The 23,412-nt window shown below is 43.4% G+C and overlaps 1 protein-coding gene across 1 annotated transcript in view; it reads right to left on the bottom strand.

Annotated features, from left to right (window-relative positions):
* The window catches only part of ALDH1L1 (aldehyde dehydrogenase 1 family member L1), a 146,789-nt gene that overhangs the window by 17,737 nt on the left and 105,640 nt on the right, over positions 1-23,412 (bottom strand). Inside the window, 4 exon segments of the mRNA XM_043588315.1 lie at positions 16,945-17,032; positions 18,497-18,602; positions 21,705-21,775; positions 22,934-23,084. Of these exon segments, the coding sequence (XP_043444250.1) occupies positions 16,945-17,032; positions 18,497-18,602; positions 21,705-21,775; positions 22,934-23,084 (416 nt within the window).

The raw sequence follows: 23,412 nt of genomic DNA, 5'->3' as shown, positions 1-23,412 counted from the left end.
AAACCCATATCTTTCTATAATAACACTGAATGTAAATGGATTAAATGCGCCAACCAAAAGACATAGGGTATCAGAATGGATAAAAAAACAAGACCCATCTATTTGCTGTCTACAAGAGACTCATATTAGATCTGAGGACACCTTTAGATTGAGAGTGAGGGGATGGAGAACTATTTATCATGCTACTGGAAGCCAAAAGAAAGCTGGAGTAGCCATACTTATATCAGACAAACTAGACTTTAAATTAAAGGCTGTAACAAGAGATGAAGAAGGGCATTATATAATAATTACAGGGTCTATCCATCAGGAAGAGCTAACAATTATAAATGTCTATGCGCCGAATACCAGAGCCCCCAAATATATAAAACAATTACTCATAAACATAAGCAACCTTATTGATACGAATGTGGTAATTGCAGGGGACTTTAACACCCCACTTACAGAAATGGATAGATCATCTAGACACACGGTCAGGAAAAAAACAAGGGCCCTGAATGATACATTGGATCAGATGGGCTTGACAGATATATTTAGAACTCTGCATCCCAAAGCAACAGAATATACTTTCTTCTCGAGTGCACATGGAACATTCTCCAAGATAGATCCTATACTGGGTCACAAAACAGCCCTTCATAAGTTTACAAGAATTGAAATTATACCATGCATACTTTCAGACCACAATGCTATGAAGCTTGAAATCAACCACAGAAAAAAGTCTGGAAAACCTCCAAAAGCATGGAGGTTAAAGAACACCCTACTAACGAATGAGTGGGTCAACCAGGCAATTAGAGAAGAAATTAAAAAATATATGGAAACAAACGAAAATGAAAATACAACAATCCAAACGCTTTGGGACGCAGCGAAGGCAGTCCTGAGAGGAAAATACATTGCAATCCAGGCCTATCTCAAGAAACAAGAAAAATCCCAAATACAAAATCTAACAGCACACCTAAAGGAAATAGAAGCAGAACAGCAAAGGCAGCCTAAACCCAGCAGAAGAAGAGAAATAATAAAGATCAGAGCAGAAATAAACAATATAGAATCTAAAAAAACTGTAGAGCAGATCAACGAAACCAAGAGTTGGTTTTTTGAAAAAATAAACAAAATTGACAAACCTCTAGCCAGGCTTCTCAAAAAGAAAAGAGAGATGACCCAAATAGATAAAATCATGAATGAAAATGGAATTGTTACAACCAATCCCTCAGAGATACAAACAATTATCAGGGAATACTATGAAAAATTATATGCCAACAAATTGGACAACCTGGAAGAAATGGACAAATTCCTAAACACCCACACGCTTCCAAAACTCAATCAGGAGGAAATAGAAAGCTTGAACAGACCCATAACCAGCGAAGAAATGGAATCGGTTATCAAAAATCTCCCAACAAATAAGAGTCCAGGACCAGATGGCTTCCCAGGGGAGTTCTACCAGACGTTTAAAGGAGAGATAATACCTATCCTTCTCAAGCTTTTCCAAGAAATAGAAAGGGAAGGAAAACTTCCAGACTCATCTATGAAGCCAGTATTACTTTGATTCCTAAACCAGACAGAGACCCAGTAAAAAAAGAGAACTATAGGCCAATATCCCTGATGAATATGGATGCAAAAATTCTCAATAAGATACTAGCAAATTGAATTCAACGGCATATAAAAAGAATTATTCACCATGACCAAGTGGGATTCATTCCTGGGATGCAGGGCTGGTTCAACATTCGCAAATCAATCAACGTGATACATCACATTAACAAAATAAAAGAGAAGAACCATATGATCCTGTCAATCGATGCAGAAAAGGCCTTTGACAAAATCCAGCACCCTTTCTTAATAAAAACTCTTGAGAAAGTCGGGATAGAAGGAACATACTTAAAGATCATAAAAGCCATTTATGAAAAGCCCACAGCTAACATCATCCTCAACGGGGAAAAAGTGAGAGCTTTTTCCCTGAGATCAGGAACACGACAGGGATGTCCACTCTCACCGCTGTTGTTTAACATAGTGCTGGAAGTTCTAGCATCAGCAATCAGACAACAAAAGGAAATCAAAGGCATCAAAATTGGCAAAGATGAAGTCAAGCTTTCGCTTTTTGCAGATGACATGATATTATACATGGAAAATCCGATAGACTGATACAGGAATTCAGCAAAGTTGCAGGATACAAAATCAATGTACAGAAATCAGTTGCATTCTTATACACTAACAATGAAGCAACAGAAAGACAAATAAAGAAACTGATCCCATTCACAATTGCACCAAGAAGCATAAAATACCTAGGAATAAATCTAACCAAAGATGTAAAGGATCTGTATGCTGAAAACTATAGAAAGCTTATGAAGGTAATTGAAGACGATTTAAAGAAATGGAAAGACATTCCCTGCTCATGGATTGGAAGAATAAATATTGTCAAAATGTCAACACTACCCAAAGCTATCTACACATTCAATGCAATCCCAATCCAAATTGCACCAGCATTCTTCTCGAAACTAGAACAAGCAATCCTAAAATTCATATGGAACCACAAAAGGCTGCGAATAGCCAAAGTAATTTTGAAGAAGAAGACCAAAGCAGGAGGCATCACAATCCCAGACTTTAGCCTCTACTGCAAAGCTGTCATCATCAAGACAGCATGGTATTGGCACCAAAACAGACACATAGACCAATGGAATAGAATAGAAACCCCAGAACTAGACCCACAAACGTATGGCCAACTCATCTTTGACAAAGCAGGAAAGAACATCCAATGGAGAAAAGACAGTCTCTTTAACAAATGGTGCTGGGAGAACTGGACAGCAACATGCAGAAGGTTGAAACTAGACCACTTTCTCACACCATTCACAAAAATAAACTCAAAATGGATAAAGGACCTGAATGTGAGACAGGAAACCATCAAAACCTTAGAGGAGAAAGCAGGAAAAGACCTCTCTGACCTCAGCCGTAGCAATCTCTTACTCGACACATCCCCAAAGGCAAGGGAATTAAAAGCAAAAGTGAATTACTGGGACCTTATGAAGAGAAAAGGCTTCTGCACTGCAAAGGAAACAACCAACAAAACTAAAAGCCAACCGAGGAATGGGAAAAGATATTTGCAAATGACATATTGGACAAAGGGCTAGTATCCAAAATCTATAAAGAGCTCACCAAACTCCACACCCGAAAAACAAATAACCCAGTGAAGAAATGGGCAGAAAACATGAATAGACACTTCTCTAAAGAAGACATCCGGATGGCCAACAGGCACATGAAAAGATGTTCAACGTCGCTCCTCATCAGGGAAATAGAAATCAAAACCACACTCAGGTATCACCTCACGCCAGTCAGAGTGGCCAAAATGAACAAATCAGGAGACTATAGATGCTGGCGAGGATGTGGAGAAATGGGAACCCTCTTGCACTGTTGGTGGGATTGCAAATTGGTGCAGCCGCTCTGGAAAGCAGTGTGGAGGTTCCTCAGAAAATTAAAAATAGACCTACCCTATGACCCAGCAATAGCACTGCTAGGAATTTATCCAAGGGATACAGGAGTACTGATGCATAGGGGCACTTGTACCCCAATGTTCATAGCAGCACTCTCAACAATAGCCAAATTATGGAAAGAGCCTAAATGTCCATCAACTGATGAATGGATAAAGAAATTGTGGCTTATATACACAATGGAATACTATGTGGCAATGAGAAAAAATGAAATATGGCCTTTTGTAGCAACATGGATGGAACTGGAGAGTGTGATGCTAAGTGAAATAAGCCATACAGAGAAAGACAGATACCATACGGTTTCACTCTTATGTGGATCCTGAGAAACTTAACAGAAACCCATGGGGGAGGGGAAGAAAAAAAAAAAAAGGTTAGAATGGGAGAGAGCCAAAGCATAAGAGACTGTTAAAAACTGAGAACAAACTGAGGGTTGATGGGGGGTGGGAGGGAGGGGAGGGTGGGTGATGGGTATTGAGGAGGGCACCTTTTGGGTTGAGCACTGGGTGTTGTATGGAAACCAATTTGACAATAAATTTCATTAAAAAAAAAAAGTAAACATAACCTTAGCATATGATCCACCAATCACAGTCCTTGGTATTTACCAAGTGAGTTGAAGGCTTATGTCTACAGAAAACACTACACATAGATGTTTATGGCAGCTTTATTCATAGCTACCAAAACATGGAAGATACTGAGATGTCCTTCAGTAGGTGAATAGATAAATAATCTGTGGCACATCCAGACAATGGAATATTATTCAGCACCAAAAAGAAATTAGCTATCAAGCCATGAGAAGATGTGGAAGAAACTTAAATACATATTACTAAGTGAAAGAAGCCACTCTGAAAAGACTGTATACTATATGAGTCTGACTATATGATGTACTGGAAAAAGCATAGCTATGGAGACAGTGAAAGATTGCCAGGGGTTGGAGGAAGGGAGGCAAAGTAGGTGAAGCACAGGGAAGTCCTAGGGCAGTGACACTATTCCATATGATACCACAATGGTGGAGGCATGTCATAACACGTTAGTCATAGAATGTACAACACCAAGCATGAATCCTGATGAGAACTATGGACTTTGGGTGATAATGATGTGTCAGTGTAAGTTTGTCAATTGTAACAAATGTACCACTCTGTTGTGCGATGTCGATAGTGAGGGAGGCTGTACACACGTGGGGATATGAGGTATATGGGAACTCTCTGTACTTTTTACTCCATTTTTCTGTAAACCTTAAACTGCTCTGAAAAATAAAGTGTATATCATCATCATCATCATCACTGTTTCAGGCTGTTCAAGAAATATTCACAAGAATGTGTCATATATCAGATCACAAAGAAATTCTCCATTTTAGGGTCACCTGGGTGGTTCAGTCGATTAAATGTCTGACTTTGGCTTAGGTCATGATCTCACAACTTGTTGGTTCGAGCCCTGCATTGGGCTCTGTGCTGACAGCTCAGAGTCTGGAGACTGCCTCAGATTCTGTGTCTGTGTCTGTGTCTCTCTCTCTCTCTGCCCCTCCCCTGCTTGAGCTCTTTCTCTCAAAAATAAATAAACGTTTTAAAAAAGGACATCAAGGGGCGCCTGGGTGGCGCTCGATTAAGCGTCCGACTTCAGCCAGGTCACGATCTTGCAGTCCGTGAGTTCGAGCCCCGCGTCAGGCTCTGGGCTGATGGCTTGGAGCCTGGAGCCTGTTTCCGATTCTGTGTCTCCCTCTCTCTCTGCCCCTCCCCCGTTCATGCTCTGTCTCTCTCTGTCCCCCCGCCCAAAAAAAAACGTTGAAAAAAAATTTAAAAACGACATCAAAAAAAAGAAAATTTCTATTTTAAAGATTTTGTTTTTAAGTAATATCTACACCAAATGTGAGGCTTGAACTCACAACCCTGAGACCAAGAGTCGCTCACTCCACTGACTGAGGCAGCCAGGTGCCCCAGAAATTCTCCATTTTAGAAAGCAGAATGTTTACAGGCTATTGTGGGTTGGGTTGTGTCTTCCCCCATTCATATGTTGATATCCTCAGAATGTGACTTTATTTGGGAATAGTGTTGTTACAGATGTAATTAGTTAAAATAACATCATTAGGGTTGGCCTTAACCCAGTAATGGATTTATTAGGTCAGTGGTATCCTCTGACACAATTTGAGAGGTGCCTGGGTGGCTCAGCCAGTTGAGCATCTGACTTTTGGTTACTATTCAGGGCGTGATCTCATGATTTGTGGGTGTGAGCCCCACATCGGCCTCTGCGCTGACTGTGTGGAGCCTGCTTGGGATTCTCTCTCCCTTTGTCTCTGTTCCTCCCCTGCTGGCTCTCTCTCTCTCTCTCTCTCTCTCTCTCTCTCTCTCTCTCTCTTATCTCCAAATAAATAAATAAATCTTAAAAAAAAGTGGGAGGGAGACTTGAATACAGACACACATAGAGACAAAGTACCATGTCGCGATCAGAGCAGAAATCAGTGATGCTTCTAAAGCTAGGAAAAGGCAAAGAAGGATCATCTCTAGAGCCATTAGAGGGAGCATCGCCTTAGTGACACCTTCCTCTCTGATTTCTAGTCTACTTGATCCGTATGATTCTGTTGCTTAAGCCACCTAGTTTGTGGTATTTTGTTATGGCAGCACTAACAAACAGGCAAAGGCCATATTCTCTGATCATGACATAATAAAACTAGAAACATAGAAACAGAATTTTAGAAAGAAAAAACAATTGGATTTTTTAAAGTATTACTGAGTCAAAGAAGATATCAAAGCTACAGTTGTATGTTATTTAAGAATAATAAAAATATGAACACAATAAATTCAAAAAGCATGAGGTTGGAGTCACTGCTGAAGACTAGTATGACAATTCCCAGGGAAATAACAATAACTGGTGAAAATGATTTACAAAAAAAAAAACATATACAATCTCTGAAAAATTTCCTAAACTTCCATTTAAGCAAATGAAGAAACATTTATTCAAATAAATCTACTAAATCTCAGTAAGAACAGTGAGAGTCTGTGGTAACCAAGCCATGAACCATTCTCTCCCTCCAGGTGATGGAAACTCTACCCCAGACAGGTGGCCACGAAGGCAGGGTTCCTCTCCTCCATTTCCCACTCCAGGGATATGACATCTCACCATTTTTTACCTCCAACTCTTTAATTTTTTTTTTTACATTTTTTAAAATTTATTTTTGCGAGACAGAGAGAGAAACAGAGCATGAGCAGGGGAGGGGCAGGCAGAGAGAGAGGGAGACACAGAACATGAAGCAGGTTCCAGGATCCAAGCTCTGAGCTGTCAGCACAGAGTCCTACACGGGGCTTGAACCCACAGACCGTGAGATCATGACCTGAACTGAAGTTGGATGCATAAACAACTGAGGCATCCAGGCCTCATCTGCCTAATTCCAGCTCCCTCATAGGACCCATCACTTGTGCCAGAGGTTCAGAGATTTGGGGCAGGGGGAGAAGATTTCTAAAAGAACCGAGAGCTTCTAAAAAATACTGAATTTATTTGAAACTGTGTGGTGAGGTTGAATTTTAAGGGCATTCTCAAAAACAACGGAGATTTTGGGGATGAGCCCTTAAGAGAAGGCTGATAGCTCTATGACAGCATTAAGGTAAGTCATAGGTCAGTTAGTTTACCAGAGAGAACCAGGGGAGAGCCCTCTGGGTAGAAACAAACCTCAAAGTCTGGCCTCAAAAACTACCCCTGCAAAGGGGTCCAAATTTAATTGGATCCTATCATGGAGCAATTGATGTCCCAGGTCATTGTTGAAAACAATAGAGCAACCAGACTAGTTAGTGGAGCTGAACTGCTGAATATGACACCAAAAGGGCAGATAGCAACACAGAGAACAGGGGAAAAGAGAGTCATAGAGAGCCCTGCTAAAACTGCTATCATAGCCTGGCCAAGTCATTAAAGACATAAACAAGCAAATAATGAAAACAAACTTTGCAAAGGGAAGAAGAGGATATTACCTAAATTGTGCCAGCTTTTAACACAGCTATGATGCATGCAAAGAAATAGGAAAGCATCACCTATCACAGGATAGAGAAAAATAAGCGGGCAATAGAAGCTGAGAGGGCCCAGATGTCATACTCAACAAAGATGTCAAAGCAGCCATTATATATATGTTCAAAGAACTAAAGGAAACCATGCATAAAGACCACACTTGTCTTCATCAAGCAGACAATATCAATAACAAAAATTTTTTATATGTAATTTATTGTCAAATCGGTTTCCATACAACACCCAGTGCTCATCCCAACAGGTGCCCTCCTCAATGTCCATCATCCATTTTCCCTCTCCCCCACCCCCCATCGATCTTCAGTTTGTTCTCAGTAAGAGTCTCTTATGGTTTGCCACCTTCCCTCTCTGTAAATTTTGTTCCCACTTCCCTCCCCCATGGTCTTCTGTGAAGTTTCTTAGGATCCACATAAGAGTGAAAACATATGGTATCTGTCTTTCTCTGTATGACTTACTTCACTTAGCATAACAGTCTCCAGTTCCATCCACATTGCTACAAAAGGCCATATTTCATTCTTTCTCATTGCCAAGTAGTATCCCATTGTATATATAAACCACACTTTCTTTATCCATTCGTCAGTTGGTGGACATTTAGGCTCTTTCCATAATTTGACTATTGTTGAAAGTGCTGCTGTAAACATTGGGGTACAAGTGCCCCTATGCATCAGCACTCCTGTATCCCTTGGATAAATTCCTAGCAGTGCTATTGCTGGGTCATAGGGTAGATCTATTTTTAATTTTTTGAGGAACCTCCACACTGTTTTCTAGAGTGGCTGCACCAGTTTGCATTCCCACCAATAGTACAAGAGGGTTCCCATTTCTCCACATCCTCTCCAGCATCTATAGTCTCCTGATTTGTTCATTTTAGCCACTCTGATTGGGGGGATGTGGTATCTCAGTGTGGTTTTGATTTGTATTTCCCTGATGAGGAGTGACATTGAGCATCTTTTCATGTGTCTGTTGGTCATCTGGATGTCTTCTTTAGAGAAGTGTCTATTCATGTCCTCTGCCCATTTCTTCACTGGATTATTTGTTTTTCAGGTGTGGAGTTTGGTGAGTTCTTTATAGATTTTGGATACTAGCCCTTTGTTCGATATGTCATTTGCAAATATCTTTTCCCATTCCTCGGTTGGCTTTTAGTCTTGTTGATTGTTTCCTTTGCAGTGCAGAAGCGTTTTATCTTCATGAGGTCCCAATAGTTCACTTTTGCTTTTAATTCCCTTGCCTTTGGAGATGTGTCGAGTAAGAAATTGCCGCAGCTGAGGTCAGAGAGGTTTTTTCCTGCTTTCTCCTCTAGGGTTTTGATGGTTTCCTGTCTCACATTCAGCTCCTTCATCCATTTTGAGTTTATTTTTGTGAATGGTGTAAGACAGTAGTCTAGTTTCATTCTTCTGCATGTGGCTGTCCAGTTCTCCCAGCACCACTTGTTAAAGAGACTGTCTTTTTACCCTTGCATATTCTTTCCTGCTTTGTCAAAGATTAGTTGGCCATACTTTTGTGGGTCCAATTCTGGAGTCTGTCTTCTGTTCCATTGGTCTATGTGTCTGTTTTTGTGCCAATACCATGCTGTCTTGATGATTACGGCTTTGTAGTAGAGGCTAAAGTCTGGGATTGTGATGCTTCCCACTTTGGTCCTCTTCTTCAATATTACTTTGGATCTTCGGGGCCTTTTGTGGTTCTATAAAATTTTTAGGATGGCTTGTTCTAGGTTTGAGAAGAATGCTGGTGCAGTTTTGATTGGGATTGCATTGAATGTGTAGATTGCTTTGGGTAGCATTGACATTTTAACAATGTATTCTTCCAATCCATGAGCGCAGAATGTTTTTCCATTTCTTTGTATCTTCTTCAATTTCCTTCATAAGCTTTCTATAGTTTTCAGCATACAGATCTTTTACGTCTTTGGTTAGGTTTATTCCTAGGTATTTGTGATTCTTGGTGCAGTTGTGAATGGGATAAGTTTCTTTTATTCTCTTTCTGTTGCTTCACTGTTAGTGTATGAGAATGCAACTGATTTCTGTACATTAATTTTGTGTCCTGCAACTTTGCTGAATTCATGTATCAGTTCTAGCAGAGTCTTGGTGGAGTCTATCGGGTTTTCCATGTATAATATCATGTCATCTGCAAAAAGTGAAAGCTTGAGTTCATCCATGACAATTTTGATGCCTTTGATTTCCTTTTGTTGTCTGATTGCTGATGCTAGAACTTCCAACACTATGTTAAACAACAGCAGTGAGAGTGGACATCCCTGTCGTGTTCCTGATCTCAGGGAAAAAGCTCTCAGTTTTTTCCCCATTGAGGATGATATTAGCTGTGGGCTTTTCATAAATGGCTTTTATGATGTTTAAGTATGTTCCTTCTAACCCGACTTTCTCGAGGGTCTTTATTAAGAAAGGATGCTGAGTTTTGTCAAAGGTTTTTTCTGCATCGATTGACAGGATTGACAGGTTGTTATCTTTTCTTTTATTAATGTGATGTATCACATTGATTGATTTGCAAATAGTGAACCAGCCCTGCAGCCCAGGAATGAATCCCACTTGATCATGATGAATTTCTTTTTTTACACTGTTGAATTCGATTTGCTAGTATTTTGTTGAGAATTTTTGCATCCATATTCATCAGGGATATTGACCTGTAGTTCTCTTTTTTTGCTGGGTGTTTGCCTGGTTTGGGAATCAAAGTAATGCTGGCTTCATAGAATGAGTCTGGAAGTTTTCTTTCCCTTTCTATTTTTGGGAACAGCTTGAGAAGGATAGGTATTATTTCTGCTTTAAATGTCTGGCAGAATCCCCCAGAGAAGCCATCTGGTCTTAGACTCTTATTTATTGGGAGATTTGTGACAACTGATTCAATTTCTTCGCTGGTTATGGCTCTGTTCAAATATTCTATTTCTTCCTGTTTGAGTTTTGGAAGTGTGTGGGTGCTTAGGAATTTGTCCATTTCTTCCAGGTTGTCCAGTTTGTTGGCATATAATTTTCATAGTATTCCCTGACAATTGCTTGTATTTCTGAGGGATTGTTTGTAACAATTCCATTTTCCTTCATGACTTTATCTATATGGGTCGTCTTCCTTTTCTTTTCGAGAGGCCTGGCACAGGTTTATCAATTTTGTTTATTTTTTCAAAAACTAACTCTTGGTTTCATTGATCTGCTCTACTGTTTTTTAGATTCTTGTTTATTTCTGCTCTGATCTTTATTATCTCTCTTTGTCTGCTGGGTTTGGGGTGTCTTTGCTGTTCTGCTTCTAGTTCCTTTAGGTGTGCTGTTAGATTTTGGGATTTTTCTTGTTTGTTGAGATAGGCCTGGATTACAATGTATTTTCCTCTCAGGATTGCCTTCACTGCATCCCAAAGTGTTTGGATTGTTGTCTTTTCATTTTCATTTGTTTCCATATAGTTTTTAATTTCTTCTCTAATTTCCTGGTTGACCCATTCTTTCTTTAGTAGGGTGTTCTTTAACCTCCATGCTTTGGAGGTTTTCCAGACTCTTTCCTGTGGTCGTTTTCAAGTTTCATAGCATTGTGGTCTGAAAGTGTGCATGGTATGATCTCAATTCTTTTGTACTTGGTAAGGGCTGTTTTGTGACCCAGTATGCCATCTATCTTGGAGAATGTTCCATGTGCAATCGAGAAGAAAGTATATTCTGCTGCTTTGGGATGCAGAGTTCTAAATATATGTCAAGTCCATATGATCCAATATATCATTCAAGGTCCTTGTTTCTTTATTGATTCTCTGTCTAGATGTTCTATCCATTGTTGTAAGTGGAGTATTAAAGTCTCCTTCAATTACCACATTCTTATCAATAAGGTTGCTTATGTTTGTGATTAATTGTTTTATATATTTGGGTGCTACCGAATTCGGTATATAGACATTTATAATTGTTAGCTCTTCCTGATGGATAGACCCTGTAATTATTATATAATGCCCTTCTTCATCTCTTGTTACAACCTTTAATTTGAAGTCTACTTTGTCTGATATAAGTATGGCCACTCCAGCTTTCTTTTGACTTCCAGTAGTGTAATATAGTTCTCCATCCCCTCACTTTCAATCTCAAGGTGTCCTCAGGTCTAAAATGAGTCTCTTGTAGACAGCAAATAGATAGGTCTTGTGGGTTTTTTTTTTTTATCCATCTGATACCCTATGTCTTTTGGTTGGAGCATTTAGTCCATTTACATTCAGTGTTATTATAGAAAGATATGGGTTTAGAGTCACTGTGATGTTGGTAGGCTTCATGCTTGTAGTGGTGTCTCTGGTACTTTGTGGTCCTTGCGACATTTCACTTACAGAATCCCCCTTAGGATCTCTTATAGGGCTGCTTTAGTGGTGATGAATTCCTTCAGTTTTTGTTTGTTTGGGAAAAACCTTTATCCCTCCTTCTATTCTGAATGACAGACTTGCTGGATAAAGGATTCTTGGCTGCATATTTTTCCTATTCATCACATTGAAGATTTCCTGTCATTCCTTTCTGGCCTGCCAAGTTTCATTAGATAAGTCTGCTACTACCCTTATATGTCTACCTTTACTTGTTAGGGCCCATTTATCCCTGGCTGCTTTCAGAATTCTCTCTTTATCCTTGTGTTTTTCCAGTTTCACTATGATATGTCATGCAGAAGACCAATTCAAGTTATGTCTGAAGGGAGTTCTCTGTGCCTCTTGGATTTCAATGCCTGTTTCCTTCCCCAGATCAGGGAAGTTCTCAGCTATGATATGTTCAAGTACACCTTCAGCCCCTTTCTCTCTCTTATTCTTCTTCTGGAATTCCTATGATATGGATATTGTTCCATGTGATTGCATCACTTAGTTCTCTAATTCTCCCCTCGTACTCCTGGGTTTTTTATCTGTTTTTCTCAGCTTCATCTTTTTCCATAATTTTATCTTCTAATTCACCTATTCTCCCCTCTGCCTCTTCAATCTGCACTATGGCTGTCTCCATTTTATTTTGCACCTCATTTATAGCATTTTTTAAATCATCATAGCTATTTTTTAGTCCCTTAATCTCTGTAGCAATAGATTCTCTGCTGTCCTATCAAGTCCAGTGATTAAGTTTATGACTATTATTCTAAATTCTTGTTCCATTATATTGCTTAAATCGGCTTTGATCAACTCGTTAGCTGTCACTACTTCCTGGAGTTTCTTTTGAGGAGCATTCTTCCATGTCGTCATTTTGGCTAGTTTTCTGCCCCTGATGTATTTTAAAAGTTTGTGTGCCCTACACCTGAGAGCACTGCTATATTAAATGAAGGTTATACACTGTCCAGGGCCTGGCCCTTCAGGAGTTTTTTCGGGGATTGTTACTTGCTCTCTGTTGTTGTGACTTTGGTTGTTTTAGTACCCTATTCATAGTGATAATATGGACCCTCCACCAGGTGTGCTTTGATTTGTTCCTTGGAGTAGCCCTGTAAAGGAAAACAGATGGACAAACAGGAGACAAAAACATGCTAACACACAAACAAATAACACAAACAAACAAATAAACAAAAACAAAAAACTAAAGACAAAAAAGAAAAAGAACCCAAAACACCAACTACAAGTAAAGGAGAGGATGGAGGTGGTGCTGATGGAAGAGCACATACAAAGGGAGAAACAACAGGAGCGGGTTGGGGCGGGGGGAGGAATAAACATTGATTAGGCAGAGAGACTAAAAGGCTTAATCCAGAGAGAAGGGAAAATAAAGAATGAGGCAAGGAAAACAAAACGAGGATAAAGTTACCCAGACAGAGAAACTTATGGCTTGATTATTCCAGAGAGGGAGAAGGGAGTGTAAAGAAGCAGGTGTAGAACATGTATCAAAACAATGGATTAAATATGTCTGTTTAGACAGACCAATAACCAGAGTAACCAGCCCAGGGGAGGGAAGAGATAAGGAAGAGAAATGGTGGGGGAGGAGAATATATCTATATATGCAGAGTGGACCTAGAGTTAATCCAGGTAATGCATTGCTTGTCGGGAGTAGCTGTTTGTAGGATCCGTGCAGCTCCAGTGAATACACAGTTACCCAGTGCAAAGGGGCGTGGTTTTGTGTAATCAGGACCCACCTCCACTAAGGACCCCGGGAGTGATCCCTGAGGCCCAGCCTTGGTGGTGGTGTTGGTGTGGGGGGGGGGGGGAATGGTGATGCCCCAGTCTCTTCTCCATGGAGCTGGACCCCATGGAGTCAGTTCGAGTTGTCTTCACTGTGACAAGAGTGCACATGAGGTGGTCCTTCTTGCTCCACCAACTCCCCTGACGCTGCACTTGGCTAGCATGCAAAGTCCCGCTCCATGCACTCTGGCACTGGGGAAGTGCCTTTCAGTGTGGTCTGATATGTGGTCCCGGCTGGCTTTGTCTGTGCCACCGCATTTCAGGGAGGACCACCTTCTCCTACTGCAGACTGAGAGCTGCTGCCTTCACCGGGAACCGCCCAGGGTGGCGGACGCAGGCAGCCTTTGTCTTTTCCCACAGCATTCCAGGGAGATGGCCACCTTTTCCTCCTGTAGACCGCATGCTTGGCCCAGCCACTGTGCCCAGGGGTGGCGGACGCAGGCAGGTTCTGTATTATCACACAACCCTCTAGGGAGGGAACCACTTTTTCCAACTGCGGACTGAGCCTCTGACCTACCACAGCACCCAGGCCTGGCTCCCCTCCTCCCCAGATGCGAGAGCAGGGAGCCAGCTCCAGTTGGAAGAAAGCCCCATAATTAGAGATCGAATCCTTCTCAGTCTCAGTCCGAGGTCTTTCTCCTGTCTAGATACAGTCCTGCACTTCCCTAGCCACTCTTTCTCTTCCCTTTGTCTCTGCACAGAAGGGGGTCCCTCCCCTCCATGCCCATCTATCTTTTTTCCAGCTTTCCCATTTTCTTCCTTGTAGTTTCAGTCTATTTTCCTCCCAGGCTCTGGTGTTTTCAAAGTCCTTCAGCTTCTACACTTCTTTGTTTGAGAGACGTGGGAAGTATGGATTCCTCCTACTTCTCCACCATGTTGGCCCCTCCCCCAATAATAAAATTTTTAAGAACCAGATAGAAATTCTTGAATTACAAAGTACAGTAACTGAAATAAAAGTATCAGTAGAGTGGCTCAACAGTAGGTTTGAACTGGCAGAAGAATCAGTGAACTTAAAGATAGACATTATGCAATCTAAAAATGAGAAAAGTAATTTCTTTAAATGAAAAGAGCCTCAGAAAGGAATGGGTTACCATTAAACACACCAACACATGCATAATGGGAGTTACAGAAAGAGAGAAAAACAGAAAGGAGCAGAGAAAAATGTTAAAATAAATAACAGCTGAATACTTCCCAAATTTGATGGAAAAACATTAGTCTAAAAATCCATGAAGTTCAGTAAATAGCTCAATCCATGAAGCTTAATGTAGAATAGCCATAAGGAGATCCACTCTCAAACACATCTTAGTAAAAATAGTGAAAAACAAATAAAGAAGAAAATTTTGGGAGTATCAAGTGAAAAATGATTAATCATTTATAAAGGAACCCCAATAAGATTAACAGAAACAACTGATTGTTCATCAGAAACAAGAGGCCAGAAGGTAGTGGGATGATACATTCCAAACACTGAAAGAACAAAACTGTCAACCAAGAATCTCATATTTAGCAAAGTTATCTTTCAAAAAATAAAAGCAAAAAATAAAGGCATGTCCAGATAAACAAAAACTTTGATAATTTGTTGCTAGCAGACCCACCTTGTGAGCAATAATGAAGGAAGTTCTTCAAGCTGAAAGCAAGCGACTCAGACAGTAATCCATCAGAGACCACCAGGAAAGGTAATTATATAATTATAAAAAACAGCTTAAATGTATATTTTCTTTCTTTTCTTAACCAATTTAAAAAGCAATTGTATAAAAACAATGTGTATATAATTGTATTGTTGGATTTACAACAAATATAAATGAAATATATTTGACAATAATAGCAGAAAAGAGGTAGGTGGGAGCAAAACTGAAAAGGAGTAAGGAAGAGATACCAGAGTAACTCAACAAGAGGAACAAATGAAAAGAACCAGAAATGTAAATAAGGTTAATATAGCAAACTACATAATTATATATTTGCTCCCCTTTCTCTTTAACTTCTCTCATAGACATAAAATTATATAAAATTATAGCAGCATACTATTGGGTTTGTAATGTATATCAATGTGATGTGTGCACAAAAATATGTGGTATAACAGCACAGACGTAATAGAGCTATTAGGAATAGTATTTGTATATTTCCCTGGAATTAAATTAGCATAAATCTGAAGTATTTTCTGATAAAATCCTAGAGAAACCAACTAGGAAAATAACTAAAATTTCTATTGTGAAAAAAATCATTAAAAGAATTAAAATGTTACACTAGAAAATATTCACTAATGTAAAGAAAGCAATAAAAGAGAAATAGAAACAAAAGACAGGAAACACAGAAAGCAAAAAGTAAAATGGCAGACACAAATCCACTATGTCAATAATCACAGTACATGTGAATGGATTAAACAATCCAGTCAGAAAGGCAAACTGTCACAATGGATCAAAACAAGATCCACATATATGCTGTCCAAGGAGACATCAGATATAAATATGTTGCAAGTAAAGGGATGAAAAAAATACATCATGCAGACAAGAACCACATGAAAGCTAGAGTAGTTATGAGTATCAGATGAAGCAAACTTTAAGACAAAAACTATTAAGGAAATAAATAGGGACATTTATAATAATGAAAATATTAATGAAAAAGTATGAGGTATTGCCAAAGTTCTATTTAAATGCTTTCCTTTAAATGACAAAAAAAAATAAATGAATTAAACTTTCAACTCAAAAAGTTACCAAAAAAAGCACACAGGAGGACAGAGAAGAAAATAAAAATGATAAAAGCAGAAAAAAAATGACAGAATAGTAATGGGATGGGTAAGGAAATTCAAGAGCTATTTTGTTTGTTTTTTGAGGGAAGTACAGGAACAAGAACTTTTCACAAATATAATCAATTTTAAAAGAGAAAGAAAAAGTGAAAAGTATAAGGGGATATTATAACAATCAAAGGGAGACTCAAAAAAGGAATTAATTATAAGAAATTATTAATACGACTCTATGCCAATGTATTTTAAGTGTGTGCCAGAAGGGACAACATTTCCAATAAACTAGACCACTAACCACAGAAGAAACTAAACAAGCAATTCATGTAATACCTCCCTAAATGTTCTAAGTCTAGAATGTTCTACAGATAAAGTCTCTTAAATATAATAATTCCCAAGATATGTAATTTATTCCAGAGCATGTATATAAACACACAAAAAATGGAAAACATTTGAAAGCTAGAACCCTTCCAGGTCTGGGTCCCTCCCACGGTGGGAGACAGCCATCTCCCCAACAGGCTGGCCACCCCCACTGGATCATTGGGCCAGCAATCACTCTTCCCTACTAGAGCACATCATGCAGCAAGCCCTGTTCTGACCAAGTGCATCTCTGACTTCCTGGAGCCCTGTCACCTCCAGATGCCCCTGTCCACATCTCTTACCAGACCCAGGGAGGATATTGACCACGCCCTTGGGAATGCCAGCCTTCAAGGTCAACTCTGCAAACTTCAAGGCTGTGAGTGGAGTCACCTGGGGAGGGAGGGAAGAAGACTGGGTCAGGAAGGACCAGGAAGTGGGGCTCGGCCTTCCTCTCCCAGCAGCCAAGGTAGCAAGCAGGGAGGAGCAGTCATGGCAGGAGGACCCTCCAGGGTAAGCCCCATCATAGTGGGTACTGCCAACCCAACCAGCTTCCCCCAGAGCTTCAGTGGAAAGTGGGGAGTAAGGCCTGCTACCTCCTGTGTCTTCTAGTGCCTTCTCCTGGCAGGCTCCAGCCTTGTGGCCAGGCCTGGCCCCTTCCTGAACATTCATACCTTCTTCACTCAAAGAGTGCAGTGTCCCAGGACTGCCTGGAAGCACCTCAGTGCCAGGCAGTGCCCAGAACTCCCTGGTGGGTGCGAGATTCTAATTACCATGTCGTGGCTGGAGGCCATTCCTCTCCCCTGGCCTGCTAGCAGTGGTTCCTCTTCTGGCCCAGGTAATTTTCCTTGTAAAGTTTGGGTTGTGTCCCACCTACCACCTGGCCTTAGGCTGAGCCTCCAAATCTGTGGGGTGCTGGCGCTGGGAGGGCACAGGCCTGTTACCGGGTCTTCCAGGGACAATTGCCTGGATCTGTGCACAACAAGCCCCCAGTAATGTGAGAGGTTATGGGTCATCTCAGAAGGTTGTTGTCATGCTCAAACAAGCAAATGTGTGCAAATTTTTAATTTTCATGTAATTTGTTATGGACTAAAATGCTGCCTCAGGGTGAATACTGTAAATGCTAGCTGTCGCTATTGTTGGGTTTTAAATTATAACTTTCTTGGAGCCAAGTTTCCCCAAAGTAGCCAGGAGACCTGGGCACGCTGTCCAGAGCCACATGATGGAGCATCTTGCCTTCAGTTCCTAACACCCCTGGGGGCAGGCAGGGGACAGGCTCTTACTTTCAGTATACAGGTGAAGAAGCTGAGGCTCATGCAAGGGGTTCCTCATCCCCAGGGGACCCTGCTCAGGCCCTTCCAGCCTGCCTGAGTGACCTTGACCTGTGTAGCTTCTGTGTGAAGGGCTGGTGGTGGGGGGAGGGTGCAGGTGCACAAATCCCACCACTCCTTTGCTCCCTCCAGGACTTTCAGTCTCTGAAGCCAAATAAGCGACCAAAGCTGTCTCAGAGCATGGGGCCTGGACAAGGGACCAAATAGGGTTTCTGCTCCCCCAAATCCAGAGGGCTGGTATCTGTGGGAAAATAACTCTGCTCACCAAGCAGCTGCAGGTACACACACGGCTAACCTGACTCAGCCACCCCATGGTCGAATGAACAGACTCTGCCTACAGCCCACATTGACCCTTGCTGCCTGCTGCCTCTGCTGCTGTGAGCCGGGCCCACAGAAGACCAGCCCTCATCAGTAGTTCCTTTCCTCCCTTGAGGAGGAACCAGTCCCAGGTGGTCAAAGGGCCCAACAGGGCCCTGTTTCCTCCTCTACAGCCCATAGGCCCCACCTGGAACACACCCAGACCCACCTGGGCAGGCTTGATCACCACTGTGTTCCCAGCAGCCAGGCAGGCAGCCGTCTTCCAGGAGAGCATCATCAGGGGGTAGTTCCAGGGGATGACGATGCCACAGACCCTATGGTACAAAGAAGTGTATCTTCGTCTCTCCACTCAGCCTGGGTGCCAGACTGCACCTGCCAACTGCTTCCTCTCCCCAAGCCTGACACCCGTTCCACTCCAAGCATCTTGATATGGTGCCCAAGGTCCCCCTGAGAGAGCTCACCCCTGGCCTTCCAGCCCCTGATGGGGCAGTATGTCCAGCGTGGCAATAGCCCCTCTTCCTGGCATGGCAAAATGCTAGGGAACATGGTTTCTCATCGGAACTGTCAGACCTGTCTAAGGATAGTCCAGTAGGGCATGACACCAGGCAGTGCAGGAGTTGACAGAAGGCAGGGCCAAGGAGAAGGCCAGGGACCACCCAGGTGGGCAGAGAGAGTATGGAAGAGAAGTGGGATCACACGGGTGGGACAGGAGGAAGTCGGTGACGGTCCTCTTGGATGTGAGGCCAGGGTGAAGTCCCATGGAGTGAAGGAAGCAGTCAGCTGAGGAGGCCTAATAAGGCTTGTCTGCTTTGTATTAAGAGATGGTACCCAGCATCAGTGTGCCCCTTGGTCCCAGAGAAAGCCTCTGGGTGAGCAGAGACTCCATCAAAGGGAAGCCCCTCATGGTCCTGGGGGGCCTAATGATGACACATGTGGTCCCAGCAGGCATGAGGCCCTGCATTCCCCTGACTCCTGTAAAACCCAGGGCACTGTCTTTATCAGTGTCGACAATTAATGAGCCGGTCCACACAGAACTGCTCAGGCTACCTAACTTGTTTTCTTCATCATATTCATGATCATCATCACCACAGAATGTTTCCCAAAAGAGGACTTAGCTGAACCCAGGAAGGGGAAGAGCGTGTGTGAAGGCTGAGGTCAGGACAATCTGGGGACCAGCACACCATCCTGGGAACAACAGGGTGCACTCAGGGGTCTGGAGAGCCACTCCCCACCCCATGTACACCCAGCAGACCCAACAGGATGAGAAGGTGGAGGGAGCACAGTGAGTTGTCCAGGGAAGAGGGTGAGGTCATCAGGGTTGTGGGGGCTCCAAAGGAGAATGGACGTCAGGAAGTCCCACTGTCATGGCTGAACTGTACTCCCCAAAACTCGCAGTTGAAATCCTAACTCCAGAACGTCCTTATTTGGAAATTGGGCCATCCCAGATGTAATTAGGTAAGATGAGGTCATACTGAAATAGGGTGTGTACCTAACCCAATAGGACTGATGTCCTTCAAAAAACAGAGCCATGTGAACAGACAGACATGCACAAGGAGGACACCAAGTGAACATGAGGGCAGAGATTGGGGAACACCCAAGACTGCCAGTAAGCCACCAGAAGCTGGGGGAGATGCCTGGAGCAGATTCTCCCTCATACCCTCAGAAGAAACCAACACTCTGACACCTGAATCTGGAACTTCCAGCCCCAGAATGCTGAGGCAACAGATGTGTGCTGCTTGAGTCTCTTAGTTTCAGTACTTTGTTATGGCAGCTCTAGCAGACCCATAAACCCGCCCATATAGGGACAACTTTCCCAGTCCCCCAACTCCCTGGGAGGCTCTGCATTAGTGTCCTCCTCAGTCTGATGGGGACAGACTCCTCGGGAGGCATCTGGAAGAGCAGTGACCATGCAAATTCCTGTGACTGGCAGCCAGGTGGGCCCTGGTCCCCCTGCCCAGCCCTTCTCAAGGCCTGCGCCCAAGTAAGGGGCTCCAAGCACATGGGCTATGCAGGGCTCTCACTCTACACTCTGACACCTGGGCAGGGGAGTTCCTTGTTGTTGGGGTCTATCCTGGGGCACTGTCTACATATTGTGTCCTCTGGGGGAAAGGCTGGGTGGGAACCCCTGCCCTCAGTGCCACTTCCCTCCCAGGCTGCCCCCTCTCTGGGGGCTACAGGACAGGGTTTTCCTATATCCACAGCCCACTCTCCCGACAGGGGCTGCCCTCACCAACAGGCCTGTCCTTCAGGACCTGGTGTGTTCATCTGTATTCATTTCTGTCAATGCAAATGACATCTGAACACATTCTCCTTCTGACATACCCCCACATTCCCAAGGAAGCTGAGTGCCCTTGACTACCATCCACAGGGATTTGAGGTCCCTGCTGGTGGATCCCAGAGGCCCCACGCTTGTAAGGGGCACAGGGTAGGTGGGAATGCCTGTTGGGTGCTGACCACTCTGGGCCTCTGGTGCACATTTGATGAGTTTAGAGGGCATTCATCAGTGTGATTCCCTCAAACAAGTTTCTCCTGGAGCTGTTCTTCATGGTCCCATAGCTCTGTCCCATGCCTTCACACAGCCACAAGCCATGCCCTGGTTAGGAGGCTGCAGTGTTCAGCATGGGTTGTGCAGGGTTTTGTTGTCAAGGCCCCAGCACAGCTGCTGTGAGTGCTCTTGGGGTTGTCTCCTTGTGCACCTGTGTCAGTGAGCCACCATAGTTATGCCTGTGATGGGGTACATTTGGGGACTGAATAGGCACTGCCACGTTGCCTTTCACAAAGGTGGATCCTTTGCCCGCCTCCCCCCCACCCCAAAAGGCAGTGTGAGAAGGCTTCTCTCTCCCTAGGCCTTTGGACCATCTGATGGTGAGGCAAGGCCCCTCACGTCTGGGTTTAACATAATTTCCCCAATTCCTAGTCTTTTCTATGTTGATTGGGCAGGTGTCTGTCTCCTGTTGAGCACTGGTTCCTATCCTTGTCTATTTCTCTATTATTTTTACACTGCTCCTTGGTTCTGTGTAGTTCTTAATTTTTATGCATATTCATTATTATACTCTTTGCAGATACAATTTTTCAGGTGTACCCTCTGTTTCCCACTATGACCCTGACTGATACAGGGCTATTGTGGGGATTAAGTAAAATTATACTTATAAGGCCACTGAAATAGTGCTTGGCACAGAGCAGCTACTTTAGACATGAAAGCTGTTTTATCTTCTAGAATATAAGTCCCCTGAGGACAGGCATTCTCATCAGTTTCGATCATTGTTGTATATCCAGCACCTGAAATGTATGGCATGTAGTAATTAGTGAATAAATAGCATTCGATAGATGTGTAAAAAGGGGATGAGTGCTCACACTACAAATTGCGTGAAAAGTGCCTAATGTGTGGCGAGTCTTCGCCCAACGCTGTGACTCACCCAATAGGCTCCTTCCTGGTCAAGGTCAGGTTGCGGTTTGGTCTGGCTTGGTTGATGGGGATGGTGGAGCCCTGGAACAAACAAGGGGAGTCACTGATAGGGGGCTCCATTGTTTCCTTCCCCCTTCCCCCTGGGCAGCCAGACTGTGCTTGGGGCTCAGAAAGGAACAGGGTCTTGTCTGCATCCTGAAACCCCCATGACTGAGACAGGCAAGAGACACAAACCTTCCAGATTATGTACAACAGGGGTATCTGAGGACTTCAGGTACAGGTGGAGCAGGCAGCCATCAGGGGCAAGGTGCCTCCTGCACTGAGACTGGCAGAATCCTCAGACAAGAAACTGGTCCTGGTACAGGTAAGGCCTCTGGCTTTGACACTGGGGCAGACAAGGGAGGAAGTGGGGGGCCAAGTTGTCTCTAGAGACTATGCCGGCCCAGGAGGCCCCAGGTGGGGACCGGCTCCAGCCAACAGTGATGCAACAGTAGAAGGAGGAGCAGAAGTTGGGCTTGCCATCATACCTGCACCTCTCAGCCCCATGGAGAGGATAGGAGGCATGGAGCCCATTTCTGGCAGAGACCCCAATGAACCTGTTGGTAATGGATATCTCTGGGGAAGGGTTGACCCATCCCTGCCTCTGGTGGGCAAACCACTGGAAATGGCTTCCAAGGTCGCATCCTGATCCCTGGGATCCAGGAGATGGTGAGCTACCCCTTCTGCAAAGATGTGGAATGGCACAGTTGACCTGAGGATAGGGAGATGATGCAGATGGCCCCAGCATGACCTCGGGAACCTCCATAAAGGCAGAGTTTTCTCCAGTTTAAGAGAGAGGGATGCCAAGCCTGAGAAAGGCAAGGGGGGGTGGGCGGTGGCAAGGGCCAGAGTGAGGCCTGCAGCAGCCTCGGCCAGAAGCTGGCAAGGACCTGGACCTTCGGTCCTGCAACAACAGGAGTTGAGTTCTGCCAACACCTGAACAGGCCTGCAGGCAGGGTCTCCCCAGAGCTCCAGATAAAGCCCAGCCTAGACACTGATCTTGTGAAATCCTAGCATGGAACCCAGCCAAGCCTGCCTGAACTTCCCATCTGCAGAAATGTAAGCTGATGGGTTGTTTTAAACCAATAAACTGGGTCATTTTTTATGCAGTATGTAGGCTAACACACTGCCCTAGAGTTTCCTGCTGAGCCAGCTTGCCTGTGTGAGCTCTCACTTGGTGGGTAAGAGCCTCAGCCCCACCTGAATTTTGTCACACCAGCCAGCAAAGTAGCGGAAGGTCTGGATGGACATGCCCACGTGGGTCTTCAGGGCCAGTGTGTAGACAGCGCCTGCATCCAGAGCCTCGATGGTGGCCAGCTCTTCCTGGTGCTGTTCCATGAGGTCTGCCAACCTGGGCAAGGGGTGGAGAAGGGGAGGGAGATGGGCTCAGGTCAGGACCAGCCTTGCTTATTCTTTTGAGGCCCTTCTTCAATGAACAAGCGCCTCTGCCCTGCACTCCCAGCTCTGTCACACTCAGATGTGCTGACCTCGGTTTTCTGATCTGTGAGATGGGACAGTAAGGTTTACTTTGCTGGATGGGTATGAGGATGATGCCCTTCTGTCCCTCTCTCCTCTCCTCTCTTTTCCTTTCTTCCTTCATAAAATATGGATGCATTAACTACTTTATAATAACACACATGATTCTGCAAAAGCAGTCCCTCTGCCTCTGCAGTAAGGAG

The sequence above is a fragment of the Prionailurus bengalensis genome, chromosome A2, assembly GCF_016509475.1.
Source record: "Prionailurus bengalensis isolate Pbe53 chromosome A2, Fcat_Pben_1.1_paternal_pri, whole genome shotgun sequence".
Taxonomy (NCBI): Eukaryota; Metazoa; Chordata; class Mammalia; order Carnivora; family Felidae; genus Prionailurus; species Prionailurus bengalensis.
This window is presented reverse-complemented; position numbering and strand designations above follow the sequence as displayed.